This window comes from Pagrus major, chromosome 10, assembly GCF_040436345.1.
Source record: "Pagrus major chromosome 10, Pma_NU_1.0".
Lineage (NCBI taxonomy): Eukaryota > Metazoa > Chordata > Actinopteri > Spariformes > Sparidae > Pagrus > Pagrus major.
Genome location: NC_133224.1, coordinates 10,734,703 through 10,749,213, shown reverse-complemented (window position 1 = coordinate 10,749,213; position 14,511 = coordinate 10,734,703). Strand labels below are relative to the sequence as shown.

Here is a 14,511-nt window from a genome sequence, read left to right as displayed (position 1 = left end):
ATAGCTGCGTCGTCATGTCAACATTTACCAATACTTTATTTTATGATCAGATACCTGCAAAATTAATAACATTCCCGTTATCCTCAGATGACTTTTGTCTAGCATGCTAACACCCTGAATTAAGATGGTGAACATTAGCGTTACACCTGCTAAACATGAGCACATTAGCACTGTCATTGTGCACATGTTACGGTTTAGCTAAGGTCAGATGGGCCAGATTACAGCCTCATGAAAACATTTTAGGAACCTTTTATCTTTGATCTGATGCAGCACCTGATTGCGGTTGCAACTAGAGCTTTGCATCTGGCTATAACAATACCTAATACCTTTATTTAATATTCAGCCCAAACACTGAGGAGAGTTGCAGTTACTGAGGGGAGGGAATAAGAGTAAGGGGGAGCTTTTTGTTGAAAACTACAGAGAGCACTGTGGCGCCAAAGTAAACATTTGAAACTTGGGATTTGGGCCGAAAGCCCACATAAAAAAAAAACAGTTCATAAGCCGAGTTGATTGTCCTGGGAAAACAGGACCAAGCACTTGGGATAAGAATTTCCTGTTTCTTCTGTAGCAGGCGGACAGTTTGTTGGTCCGTGTTTGAGTCATTCGAGTTCTGTTTCGTTTCTTTACCTACAAAAGTGAATCCTACCTCTCACAATCACGTTTTCATATTAGAAAGAAAAGTGAAGCTGAGATGAAGTCAAACTGGCAGCGTCTTCTGGTAGTTGTTACCACAAAGCTAAAAACAAGACGAAACAAACTGCCACCTCCCACAGCTGTACAGAAGTCACACGTCAAATGCTTTGATATGCTAAGATGCACAGATAGTGGGTTCTTGTGTAACAGACAAGACTTAACAGACTTGCAACAATGCATTTGTAGATCTTTGTTGACACGTTCACATGTCATGAACCACAGTAGTTAAAAAAGCTGTGCGCCTCTTTCAGTATTGAGTCCTTTTCAGAACACAACACAGTATGAGTTCATAACGACAGAGCTTCTCCTACTCGCTCCTTCAATTTATTCTTATCTCAGCGAGATAAGATTTGTTTTAACAAGTCTGGCAGTGAATGCAAAAACTTGAGGCCAGAATTCTGGGCGTGTTACTTTACTCTCAAATTTCAGGTCCAAAATCTTTGTCTCACTCAGCCGAGGAACATTTCCAAGTTGGTCTTGTGTCCTTTTGACTGAGTGGTTGTCTTCCTTATATTTACCTCAGGTGGTGCACAGTGCAGCCCAAACATCAGCTACTCTTCATGAGTTTTTATTTTGCTTAGCAGCACCATGAATAATTATTATTAGAAACAAGATTTTGAGTGTTTTTGTTGATATTGTGAAAAAGCTTCACAGTTTGACTCGATGTTAAAATGAGTATCTTGCTTTGTATTTCGTCGGTATTGTTTTTTTATTGTGCTATTGTTTGACCAAACCCAGTTAGTCAATTTCCAGACTGCTCTCCTCTTTACTTATCTCATCCTCTAACCTTGATCCACTCCTCTTATAAACATTGTATTAGTTCAATAAAAAGAGGACGTGGCAAGTCAAAGTTAACTTGAGCTCAGGAAACGCCTTATTTTTTTCTCAGCCTGTATCCAACTAAGTTTCGGTTTCTTTAGTGTGGAAAAGTGGATGAGAAAAGAAGAAACCGTTGGGGAGAGGGCTTGGAGAGCTCAAGTTTCTGTGTGTGTTTGTGTGTGTGTGTGTGTGTGTCTGAATGAGACAAAGGCAGAAGGAAGTGTGTAGGCAGAGAAGTCACGCACGCACACCAATTTAAGGAGTCAGTCATTAATGGCTGTGAAATTTAAAACCGATGTGGTTATCATTTTAAATAAGCTTACTCATTTATACAAAAATGACATAAATTACATAAATGAGTGCTCTTGCAGCGCCCCCTGCAGGAGGATCTGGTCATGTTACCTTCAAGTGCCCCTCAGAAATACTGGTATTCCTGAACACGTAAGAAAGTGGTGTGACCGGGACATTTTGTTTTAGTGTTTCACACATACAGAAAAGCAAAAACTGAGGGCAAACGTGTGTTTTTAATTCCTAAATATATATCCTTAAATTAAAGCTGCTATAATCAATATTTGTATGTTAACAATGGATCTAATGGATGTGTTTTTGTTTACGGGTTCACCAGAGGAGATGAACCCAGAGTGAATTATCACAGGACTCAGCAGTTCCCCCTCAGCACTACACCACTTTTTAGCCTCGTTTAGAGTCTGGCAACACAGCTGGTCACCATCATGGTCTTTGGAGCCAGAAGTGACTATATATATCGTTGAGAGGGTGGAGCTTGAGAGGATATGACCAGAGGACACACTTTGTCTCTTTAATTTTAAATATGACCATGTCTTACTAAATGAACATCGTGCTATGTTGAAAAAAACTTCAAACTAGTGACCATAAACACATTAGGAAACTGTTTACCCAGTTAATAAATCAAGTGAGAAGTCGGATCATGTTCTGACAAAATTCAAATATGTGAATGGATCTCAAATGTATGTGGTAAAAAAATTTCCATTGGGTCTTTGAACCTTGACACAGTGCTGCACAGAAACATTTCCATTGCATTTTAACAGGTCATCAGCACGCAGATATGGCTTCATGACACCATAAACCACAACCAGCAGCAGCAAAGTGACGCTACCTCTGTTTTAACACTTCTACAGGAGCCTCACTGGTGTTGGTGGTGTTAACATTTGTCACGCCACATCTAGTCAGTAAAGAAAAGAGAAATGGTGCAGGTTGTCTAGAACTGGTAGCCAGAACATGGGTTTCAATGACACCGGCCTTGGTTCTAGGCCAGAATAGGACCAGCTGTAGTTAAAGAGTCGGATAAACTGGCCGTATCCTGATCCAGTAGAAGAGAAGCATACATGAAGCTATGTTAACATCTGTTTCACTGTAGAGGGCAGCATTGGACTTTTAAAAGAGGCCACTAGTTCCATATAACAGTGTTCAGTAAAGTAAGTAAATGTTAAATGTTAAAGGGGCACTACGTAGTTCTGGTAAAGAAATTCAAACTCTGGAATTAATATTTACAATATTAATGAGGTTATAATACAAGCTTAGATATATTTATTTTTTCCATAAGTGAAGAATCGAGCTGTTCTCAGAGGAAAATAACGTCACACACTGTTTGAAGCTAGAAAGGTGGCAGGGTCCGCCACATATAAACAAAGTAAAACAGTATGAAAGTGTGTTGTCCTTTAAGGTCAGTTTGTTTATTCAGGTTATAGTTTTGTTTTTTTCTAGGGCTGCTAAATATTTAAAGGTGCAGCTAGTATAATTAATTAGATTTCCACAGTTAATACATACTATACTATATGCTATTTATATTTGCTTTAGTTTAGTGTTAGATACTCCTTATTAATGATATAAAAGGCTGACTGATAACCTTCTGTCCTCTACATCCTGATCTTTATGTTGGCTGTATAGTGACGTAGCAGCTATATATTATTTCAGTAATTTCAGTAACTGATGAAGGATTATTCTGATGCTAAATACAGCCATTATGTTGAAATCGACACGTTTAGAGGAAGTAAAGTGCAACTGTAGGTTGAACTGTAGTTCTCATAAGCTTCTACCGGGTTGAGCGCAGACAGGAAGCTGTATTTTCCTCTTTTACGCATCCCTAACAGAAAGAGGAAGTTTTTCTGTCACCAGCTGAGCGTATTCACATGCTGCTGCTGCCGCCGCTGCGTCTGTAGAGCTCAGCCTGCACTGTGGAGAGAAGACCTCCGAGCTCCGATGATGGATATCTACCAGGAGGCTGTGCAGTATCTGGAGTCACAGGATGTACCAGGTGAGGGAAGGAGACTTTGTGTATTGTTGTGTAAAGATAGTTAATTTATCAAACATTATATATATTCCTTTTGGGGACCCTAAAAAACAGAAAGAATCCAATCTGAGCAGTCTTCTAATTTGGCTTTGTTAAAAATGCACCACAATATCTTCTAAAATTGTGATATTTCTGAGTAAAAACCACTTCAGACAAAGAGCTGCGATCGCTGATTTCGTTTAGGAACAACACTAACGTTGACTCATTCAAAGGGGAAGCAGATATGGGAACTTACCTGATAATACTCCCACATACTGCCATATGTTATGTAACGAGTTGAATGTGCTTGTCGGTTGTAGTTGAGGCCGAGACTGATGTCCTGGAGGAGGACGTGTTCCAGGAGGAGGCGGTGTCCTGTCTGCTGTCTCCTCTCCATTCAGAGAGCTTAGACTTCCCCGACACCCCCGTGAGTTTCCATGCCTTCACATTCAATATCACCATATCACCGCATTTTCTGGCTTTCATTTATAAGTAGTATTTTAAAATATCTCCTATTATTTGTTCTTCACTATAAACTCAAGGATGTTAAGTGTCTTGGCAACTGTGATTACAAAGACCTTATAGACAAAAACATGGTTATGCTGATGCCTTCTAGGTATCAGTGAGTACCCGTTTTAACAACCATGATAAAACAGAGAGGAATATCAGTGGTGTAGGAGTTTAAAGGCATACTATGCAGGATTTGTCTGCGATATCGGTAAAGACACCATTCAAAGCCGAGCTCAACCGGATAGAGAGTGAATAAAGAGAGGGAGCTGGTTTAGCGAGAACAAAGCAGTGAATCAGAGAACTGAAATGTTATTTCCTGATTGTTTCACTTTGTTAACTAGCTTAAGCACAGATAAACACTCCCAAACCTCTGCACAACCCTCCTTATTGTGTGTGAATGCAGTTAAACTTCATCCTGTCCGTTTTTTTCCTTTCTGCTCTGCCACCATGTGTATGTGAAGCTCTGCCCGCCCTCGGTCAAAAAGACAAGAAGACAAGAAGTTTGTTGTTGGCAAACACTTTAGAAACATGCCCAACACAGCAACATAAGAAGAAAGTAACAAAAGAGGATAGAGGACAGGGCCTCTGCAGATACAGACACACACTTCTAGTAGGTCATAAGTGATGATTGAGAGGGATTATTTTTGTGAGTCTGTACATTGTTATTTTTAAAGAAAATCCTGCATAGTATAACTTAAAGTGAAACATTTCAGTACTATAAAAAAGCTATTAGCTGCTCCTCCAAGTTTTCAAGTTTTCCAACCTGCCAAACCATAAAACAAACAATATCACAATACATAGCCACATACTGTACACAGACCTTTATACTATCAGAAAATGTTTTTTTTTATAGGAGAAAAGAAAAATTAACCCTCGTGTTTTGTTGACACAGGCTTTACTTCCTCATTTTCCCCTGACCTTATAATAATCAAATATGTAAAAGAGTATTGAAGAAGTAACCCTTCTGTTTCCCACCAACAGTGCATAGTTTATGAAGAAAATACAGAAGTGACCCCAAAACGGCTAAATTGCACCAAATAAGAAAACATTAAACATATAACATGAAAGTAATATAGTCTATGCATGAGCAAATATGTGGCACTTTTAAAGCCAAAGACTGGGAATTGGTGAAAACATTGAATATAACCACATGTCACAGCCAAAGTCTTTACAACAACAGAAGTACAGTCTGTTGTGATTTCAAAAGTTAACAGTTGCACCATTTGTGGTGTCACTTGCTGCCGTGACACAGATTTTGTGACTGACTCTGTGTTGTTGAATGTCTGTGATTCAGACGTCCCGCAGCCCGGAGGAAATGCTGGAGAGGAGACTCGTGGTCCTGAGAGGCATCCTGGAGAGTGAGGAGGTTTATCTCAGAGAGCTGGAGGCTCTGCTGATGGTAACAAACACACATAAACATGAACATTTTCATAGAGGCTGAGGCCTTAACATGTTTTATTCTCTGGGCTAAACCATATTGCCAAAAGAGGAAAAACCCTGTTAAAGTGATGATTTTTATTACTGTTAGACTTCCCTTTTGCTGTTCAGCTGTCACCACAAACACTTGTGACAGTTCTTTATATGAACATACCGGAGATCCTCTCTTGTTTATGTTTATGTGTTTACTCAATGAGCAGCGGCCATGTGTATGTTTTTCAGCCTGTGGTTGGTTAGTGATTATTCGCAGCATTCACCTACAATGTCGTCATTGTTCAGCTTCCTTCTTAAACTACAAATGCGTTGTTCTGCATCTGAGATGAGGTTCACCACTGTCATTACTACAGTTAATATAAAGCTACAGCTAGCAGCCTGTTAGCAGTAGCATCATATTGACTGTACAAATATGAGAGTCTAACAGTGTTATTGGGCTCTTGAAAAGAACATGAACAAAAGTCAAATTATTCCTTAATTAAAACAGTTGAAAATATTTCAATCATTAGCGTTTGAGTTGACAGTTGATGTTAATTTTTGTTTTTTAATTTGTGTAGATTCCCGCCCTGAATCTTTTCCTGTTCCTGAGAGTAGAAATAGATTTGAGGCAGGAAGCAATGAAGCAATAGCGAGTGCCTGGGTGCTTTCTTTGTGAACTCCTTCCTTTTTCTTTCTCGGCTATTAAAAGCAACAGCAAACCCCAATTCCTCATTTTTACACGCTCTGACTCATTTAACCCAAAAGAATGATTCAGAAAGTGGATGTTTTGTCTGGGAAAGCAGTGTTTTGTAGCTGAGCAGCATGCATCTATCACTGAGAGGCTGCGTATACATTTCAAACGTGCTGTATGTGCTCGGTTTTATTTAGCAGTGGCTTGAGTGTATGTGTCAAAGTTGATGCGAGTGACGCTCTGAAATGTGAATGTATGTTCACAGTTTTTTTTCTCGCCTTTATTTTTATCTTCTACAGTTCATCAGTTGGCCTCAGTTATTTGACATGTTTAATTTTCCTCTAGCCCATGAAGGCTCTGTGGGCCTCAGCCGGGACCTCACAGCCAGTTCTGTCCAGTCGTCAGGTCCAGACTGTTTTCTATCAGGTGCCTGAGCTCAGAGACATGCACCAAAGCTTCTACTCTGGCCTGAAGGCCCGGCTGAGCGAACACTGTCCGACTGAGTCCAGCCCTGATGAGGAGAAAGAGAAGAGCCACACAGGCTTTGAGCTGATGGTGGGGGACCTGTTTCTGAAAATGGTGGGTCCTCTATTGTGTCAAGACCGTTTAAACTTTTGTTGCTACAATTGGTAATCCATTAAGAAACGATGGAAAAGAAAGTTTCTCACACGGCTCAGTGCCACAAGGGAAGCCATTTAGCTTACGTTGTTGAAAAGAAATTACAACATAACTACAGTATTGCATTATTTCTCCTTTTTTATATTTCTGTATAGCAGCCCTTTATAACGCCCGAGGATCAGTTCCCCTTTTATTAAGTATATTTAAAGCTGCATAACTAAGTGATCAAATGATCATATGTGCTGTATGGAGTGCTTTGGCGTCTTGCAGCTTGTTGTTGGGGTTTAATGGCCTGCAACTTCACAGCAGCTGTATCTGACAGCATCATTTATATATTCAGAGCTATGCTGTGAAAAATTCAAACCCACGACCTTTATGGCTGCAACATTCAATCAAATAAACAATACTTGTTTTCTGCATTGTTTTATACTTGCATCCCCATAATTCTAGGTGCTGTATCGTAGGCAACTGGAAGTGTTTCAGTTTCTTGAAGACGTTTCACCTCTAATCCAAGAGGCTTCTTCAGTTCTAACTAACTGGAGGGGAGCTGCAGGCTTTTAAACTCTGTGAGCTCTGAGTTTCAGATTCGTTAGGGCCACTTGTGGGTCGTTGACCCGGTTTTCAAACAAGTGAAAACACCTGTGAGTAACACACATTTATCAACCAACAACACTGTGGGTGTAGTGATACTACACAAAAGAAACAGACTCTCTAGCAAGACTAGTCAGACTTGTCATGTTACGTCTTGGATAAATCCTGCGAACCTGAATCTAGATGCAGATGTTGTCTTCAGCTTGTCGAATTTGGAGAATGCTTCCCTCCTCATCCCTCCGTTATTTTGCCTCTGCAGGTGAACCAGATCGGTCTGTATGGTGGTTTCATTGAAAACTACGAGGAAGCTGTTGAAGTTGTTCGCAAGTGCACACAGTCGGACCCTCGCTTCCAAGCCCTGGCCAAGGTACTACGGACTTCCAGAGGAACACCTGCTTTTACAAATTGTTTACAGGGTTATCCTCACCAGTCTCACTTTATCTCTCCTGCAGAGCATGATGTCTAATAATAACGGCTCGGACAAAACTCGGACCAAATACACATTTGAAGGTACGTACTGTTAATTTCTAAACTGTTTTATAACTTGTTGTTTGACCATGTGTCTGATCACTCTCTTTTATGTCTACAGCTCTTCTCTACAGGCCTCTGGACAGAGTAACCAAGACCACACTAGTGCTGCGTGTGAGATAATTCATCAATTCCTCAAACTTCACCTCTATAGCTGCTGCTGTACGATCTGTTGCTTCCCTCTTCTCCCTCACTTACCTACCTGTCTGTGATATTGTAGGACGTCCTAAAGACGACACCAGCTGAGCATGGAGATTACACATCCTTACAGGAAGCCCTCAGATTGTCCCGCAGCTTCCTGTCTGGTGTCAACGAGAGTTCACAGTGCAAACGAGAGGTCACGCTCAGTCACGGCATGGTGAGGCTCAACGCTGTACGAAATCTAGATCTGGTCACAATATATCCAGATGATATGTGTGTGTATGCATGTGTTGGTGTGTTACTCTAGAGGCGTCAACTGATGCGTGACAGCTTTGTGGTGGATGCGAGCGAGGGGGATCACAGCCTGCGTCACCTCTTCCTCTACACAGACCTCCTGCTGTGTACTAGATACAAACATGCAAGCAGAGGGTGAGTGTAGCGAGAGAAAGCACAGGGCCTTGTGGGAAATGTGGTCTACATTTTGCACGTACGTCAACTTGTACTGTGCTGAATGATGACGTTAAGCGTGGCCTTTAGAGTTTCTTGTGTTTCTTCCAGGAAGCCGGACAGCTACAGGTTCTGCTGGTATCTGCCTCTCGCTGGTCTCAAACTCCGCTGGGTTGCCGATCAGGAACGTTCACAAGACACGCACCTTCGTTTACACACCAGAACCAAGATGTTCCTCCTCAGACAACAGCTACAGCAACATAAATCAGTATGTTTGAGTGAAAGAGACACACATACAAAGAGAGAGAGAGAGTGACAACAGGCAATAAAAAGTAACATTTGTGTGCATAAAGGGGTCCAGGGGCATCAGTTTGGCAGCTCGTACCAGGAAGAAACTGGAGCAAATGGAGCTGATGCTGTTCACACACTTCCCTCCTTACAGACTGGAGCTGCACAGCCCCAGCGACAAGGTATAATCACACACACACACACACACGATCTATTATTGTTAGTGTGGTTTCAGCCGACTAGAATGAATCAATCTCTTACGTCTCGCTGCAGAGTCACACTCTCCTCCTCTCCTCCCTGTATGAGCTTGAAGAGTGGAGAGAAGCTATTCACAAACTCACCGCAGACAGTGAGTTCACAGCTTTTGTCAAACTGCAAGAAAATAATTGGACATTTTATTGACTAACCGATAAATTGTGAAAGTAATGGGCAGATTCCTCCTTTTTCTTTCCTTGTGGTTCTGTAAACTGACCGGTGCCTATATTTGCTCTTGGTTGTTGTCAGACATAGAAACTGTGCCTCCAGACCTGCTCACCCTCACCAGTGCATGTGTGAAACTGAGAATGACCCAGCAGCCACCGCTACACAGCTCAAACTCTGGTACAACCAACATCTCAATCAACCTCTGCCCTCTTTCCTTCACCACAGGAAGTCCACCCATCATGTCTCTGAAACACAATACACCAACTCTGTGGGTTGTGGTCTTTTAATGCTGCTGGCCTCGGACCTTTTCGCCACTGTCTTTATGTCTTTCTTTATGTATTTCTCACGATTAAATCCAACGCGCTTCAGGATATTTTTGTCTTTGTCTCTCTCCAGTAGAGGACGGGATGTCTCTGTGTGGGACTCTGGGCGTTGCGATCCACTCTGCCTGCGGCCTGCAGCAACCAGCCTGTATGTTTAATATCTGATATTTGTTTTAATGACACTAAATAACCATCGAGTCACTTCATATTTTGTTCTCTTTCTTGTTCAGGTGTGTATGTGTGCGTGGAGGTGGATGGCTACGAGTTTTACGATAAACAAGCTCAGACACACTCGTCAGTCCACAGCCTCAACCCACACTGGGACCAGGTTAGAGTTAAATAATTGAATGTATTTTGGTCTTGAATAAAACTGCTATAAAAGGCAGATGATTCACCAGCCGATCCAGGGGGGTAAATGTTTTCTTCGTGTCTAGACAGTATCCGACATGATGTCAGGCTTCTGCTCAGCTCACAGAGGATTAAAAGTCGGCGCTGTGGCCAGACCGTGCCGTGCTTTAAACATGATCAGTGGCAGTAAAATCTACACTAAATCCAACTGGTAGCCAGGATCAAATGGCTTTAAATAAGACACGAATGCTCCTGTTGAAAGGTTTAGGACACTTCTGTCATTGTCAATGTTAACACCACCTCCTCTCTGTCAAACAGGAGCTGTCTTTCCAGGTGGATGGGGCACAGCACCTGAGGGTGCTCTGTGTCAGTCAGTCTGATGGACAGGATGATACAGTCCTGGGAAAAGCTTCTGTACAGGTACCATGATGGACTGTGATTCAACTTTGTTATCATCATTGCTTTGAAAAAGCAAAAAAGTGTTAACTGTGTAAAGAGATACAAATATAATCCTAACAAATTCTTTTTTTCTGCTGTCTTGTCTGTTTTCTGATATTTCCTGTTTGTCTGTCAGTTGGACTCTAAAACCCTGAATAAGCGATGGCGAAGACAGACTCTACAGCTTGGCGAGGTGGAGGTGACCCTCTCCCTGAAGTACTGTCCCCACCCGATTGAGCCGCCCAGCTCTACGGCTCAAGAACAGCCTGTCTTCTGCGTCCCCATTGAATCTGTGGCTCAGTAAGTCCCTGACAGTCTTTGTTAAAGTGCTGTCTGATAGGCTGAAACTGAGAGCTGCAGGTCAGTTTTATTTCCCTTGTGGGCTGTATTTTGGTAAAAGCTCGTTACAGAAGTGAGGCGGTTGGTTTTGTGGGAGAGCGGCCTGAGGAGAAGCAGAAGTGTGGCAAGAGTGGAGTCTGAAATGAAACGTGGGTTTTTTCTTGATGCTTTCAATTCTCTGTCAGTCAAGAGGGAGTGCTGGTCCCTCATTTGGTGCGCTGCTGCGTGGAGGAGGTGGAGAGGAGAGGCATGGACGAGGTGGGCATCTACAGGATTTCAGGAGCCACCAGTGACATCAGCGCGCTAAAAGCTGCGTTCAACAGCAGTAAGAAGGGAAACATTCATTTTCTGTTGGCACGTGCTGTTGTGTTGAAAGACTGTAAGACCAGAAATACAATTTCCTACATTTAAAGTGCAGGAAACAGCAAACCAGTGTGAGATCCAGTACAAATGAATCATATCACTGCAAAAACTGATATGGACTAGGGCATATTTTCACAATCTATCCTCTGGGGAACATGAATATCTGTACCAAATTTCACAGCAATCCATAGTATAGTTGGCGAGATATGACATTCTGAACCGGATATGTTAACCCAAATGTGGCTCTACAGAAAAAGACTAACGACCACTGAAGTCATTAGGATCCATCCTCTGGGCACCATGAATGTATGTCCAGAATTTCACGGCAATAGTTGTTGAGATAGTTCAGTCTGATGTTTGTTAATCATGTAAAATCACCAGTGCAAAAAACTGTCAATATCAGTCGAGCAGCACATCAACAAGTTGTTATCTTGTGCTAATATGAACAGAAGTCTATATGTCAAAGAAGATACAGTAACACAGATGTTAAACATGCCTCTGCTCTGCTCAGATCTGCGTGAAGCTGTGACCAGGCTGAGAAGTGCTGAAGTGAACGCCGTCTCTGGAGTCCTCAAACTGTACTTCAGAGAGCTGCCGGAGCCTCTCATACCCACTGAGATGTTCCAGAGCCTCGCCAGGACACTGAGTAAGACAAGACAACGTAAAACAGGCTACAACAGGCTTTATTTTAAGTTTGAGGCAAATATTGCTTTTTTTCAAGTTTAAAAACTGCCGTTTGACAATTTTTCCCTAAAAATGAGTCTCGTCATAGAAACATAAATGTCATATCCATCCATGTGGTAGACAGAGACTAATTTCTAGCTCATTTGACCCTAAATGTGCACCAGAAAATGGGCTTCAACAGCTATCAATGACTCTAAATAACCGTAAATTCAACCTTGTTAGTCCTAAAATTGCCTTTGGGCCAAGTGAACAGAACCTTTTCTCTCCCCTGTAGACATCCAGGACATAAACTCCCGGCTTGTCTCCATGTTGTCCCTGCTGCAGTCCTGTCCTGACCCCAACCGCCACACCTTCCTCTACCTCCTGCACCACCTCCAACGGTTTGACAACAATCACACATGCTTTTCTGACAGATAATGAAGTCAGGAGTTGTTAGTTGTTGGCAAAAATCAGATTTTAACACTAATCATGCTGTATTTTTGTTCTCAGAGTTTTAGTTTTTCTTTTCAATATTTGTCTCCAGAGTCTCAGAAAAACAAGACATCAACAAGATGTCTCTGATGAACCTGGCTACAGTGTTTGGTCCGAGCCTCCTACGCCCCCCTGTGGTTGAACTGGGGCATATTGGCCCCACAGTGGATATCTCCCAGGAGGTGGTGGTGCAGGTGGGGATGACTAGTCATTGAAAATGATTGATGTTTGGTTTTCCAACAGTTTAACATATTTTCTTCCAAAATAATGTCCTTTCATTCTCTGTAGTTGCATTTGAGAGAATGGATATTTTTCTTTTCTTTTAGTGTAGATTTAGAAAACAATGATGCTCATGAGAATCATTGAGCCGGCACCATAAATACAGTCCAGTTTTTAAACATTATTGCAATTGTTTTATATTTTTATTAAGTTGACTTGGATTTTTTTGCAACATTATGATTTAAATGCCCTTTTTAAACCCTCCTGCACACAAACATTTTATATATTAAATGTTAAAAAAAAACATAGTGAGATCATAAACTATCCACCAATTGTTAGTTTATAAACCTAGTGAGAAAACCCCCATGTTTAAAAAATAGGTATATCATAAGAAAATACAGAGGACTTGACCATGAAATGAATGAACTATTTTGATAAAAAACCCTGAGAAAAATAATCAAAGGTTAAAAGTAAATGTCTTTAATATGAAGTAGTCAGACATGGTGTGTATTTTTTATACAAAACTCTCATATGATGTATAATATGATGAATGTACATGTAAAAACAATTCTCTTTACTTTAAAATAAGTTAAAAATGTGTGTGTGTGTGTGTGTGTGTGTGTGTGTGTGTCCGTGCATCAGGTCCAGGTGGTTTTCTGGTACCTGCAGTGCAACAACCTCCCTGAAGCCCAGACCTCTCTGCAACATGACACAGACGCTGGAGATGAGACCACCCACATGTGAGACCACCATCAGTGTCACGGCCGGCAGGAAATTCAAATAGTGTGTGTGTGTGTGTGTGTGTGTGTGTGTGTGTGTGTGTGTGTGTGTGTGTGTGTGTGTGTGTGTGTGTGTGTGTGTGTGTGTGTGTGTGTGTAAAAACAATCTGTGTAAGGACTGTATGACAAAGGTATTTATTGATAAAAATGTGGACGTGTGACTCAGTTTTTTTTTTTAATTTTTGGTCACGTTTGAAACTCCACTTGTCTGAATTTTAATGTTTATAAAACAGTTTTTGACTTAAATTATTGTCTCTAGAACACATGGAGCATTTTTTGCATTATGGATGCAAACTCAAGTACATAAATCCAGTAAAAAGAAGCAAATAAATGAATCAATTCAGATGGAAGAGAAAAAAAAAACTAAACAATAACAAAGGCAGATCATGTCTGCATATATCCTGAGTCATTCTACAGGATCACAGTCCAGAAACACCGCTTGTAACATCTGCGATTGTAATTAAATCTTGTACACAATTTAAACACTGTTAACATGTGAAGCTTTAAAATATACTTATTTTTTCCACTCTTAAAACAATGTTACTGTCAATGTCAAAGACCTGCGACCAGGTTTAGTTTAGTTAAGAAAGGAAGGTTTAAATTGTTTGTCCCCATTAGCTTCTGTATTAAAATAGTGGCTACTCCTCCCATTATATTCATTAACCATACTTTTTGAATAAAATTATATTAATACACATCCAGAACATTCATACTCTCAAGACTTTACACAAACCAGTAAGACACAGATCAAATCAAACTCAAAGGCTGTCCAGTACGTACAATAGCCCCGGAGAATTGTTCCATCTCTTAAATAATAAAAAGAAAGAACTTACAAAACTCCCTGGATCACAAATAAAAGTGTGATGGATTGATCTCAACATCCCGATCATATCTTCAAGAAAAGGGAAAATAAATAAATACAAGTTTAAATTAATAAAACGCATATTACATGAGAAAAATGCTCGAATTAGCCAAAAGGCTATTTTTCATCTGGAGTCTCCTGAGCAAAGTGTTAAAAAGGCTCCCAAAACAAAAGAGGGAACAACACAAAATAACACAGGGCATGCAGTTTAAAGATTA

At 40.9% G+C, this 14,511-nt stretch overlaps 1 protein-coding gene across 1 annotated transcript; it reads left to right on the top strand.

Moving 5' to 3' along the window:
* The first annotated feature begins 3,610 nt into the window (after positions 1 to 3,610).
* Positions 3,611 to 13,592, top strand: LOC141003175 (active breakpoint cluster region-related protein). The gene is made up of 22 exons (XM_073474457.1): positions 3,611 to 3,805; positions 4,141 to 4,247; positions 5,625 to 5,729; positions 6,777 to 7,010; positions 7,900 to 8,007; positions 8,093 to 8,150; positions 8,230 to 8,282; positions 8,389 to 8,526; positions 8,617 to 8,738; positions 8,868 to 9,024; positions 9,110 to 9,226; positions 9,318 to 9,393; positions 9,549 to 9,644; positions 9,864 to 9,938; positions 10,021 to 10,118; positions 10,457 to 10,558; positions 10,713 to 10,876; positions 11,101 to 11,240; positions 11,790 to 11,924; positions 12,237 to 12,342; positions 12,486 to 12,627; positions 13,295 to 13,592. Exons 1-22 carry the CDS (start codon positions 3,751 to 3,753, stop codon positions 13,394 to 13,396), a joined length of 2,490 nt encoding a protein of 829 aa, XP_073330558.1. The 5' UTR covers positions 3,611 to 3,750; the 3' UTR covers positions 13,397 to 13,592.
* Positions 13,593 to 14,511: the final 919 nt, after the last annotated feature.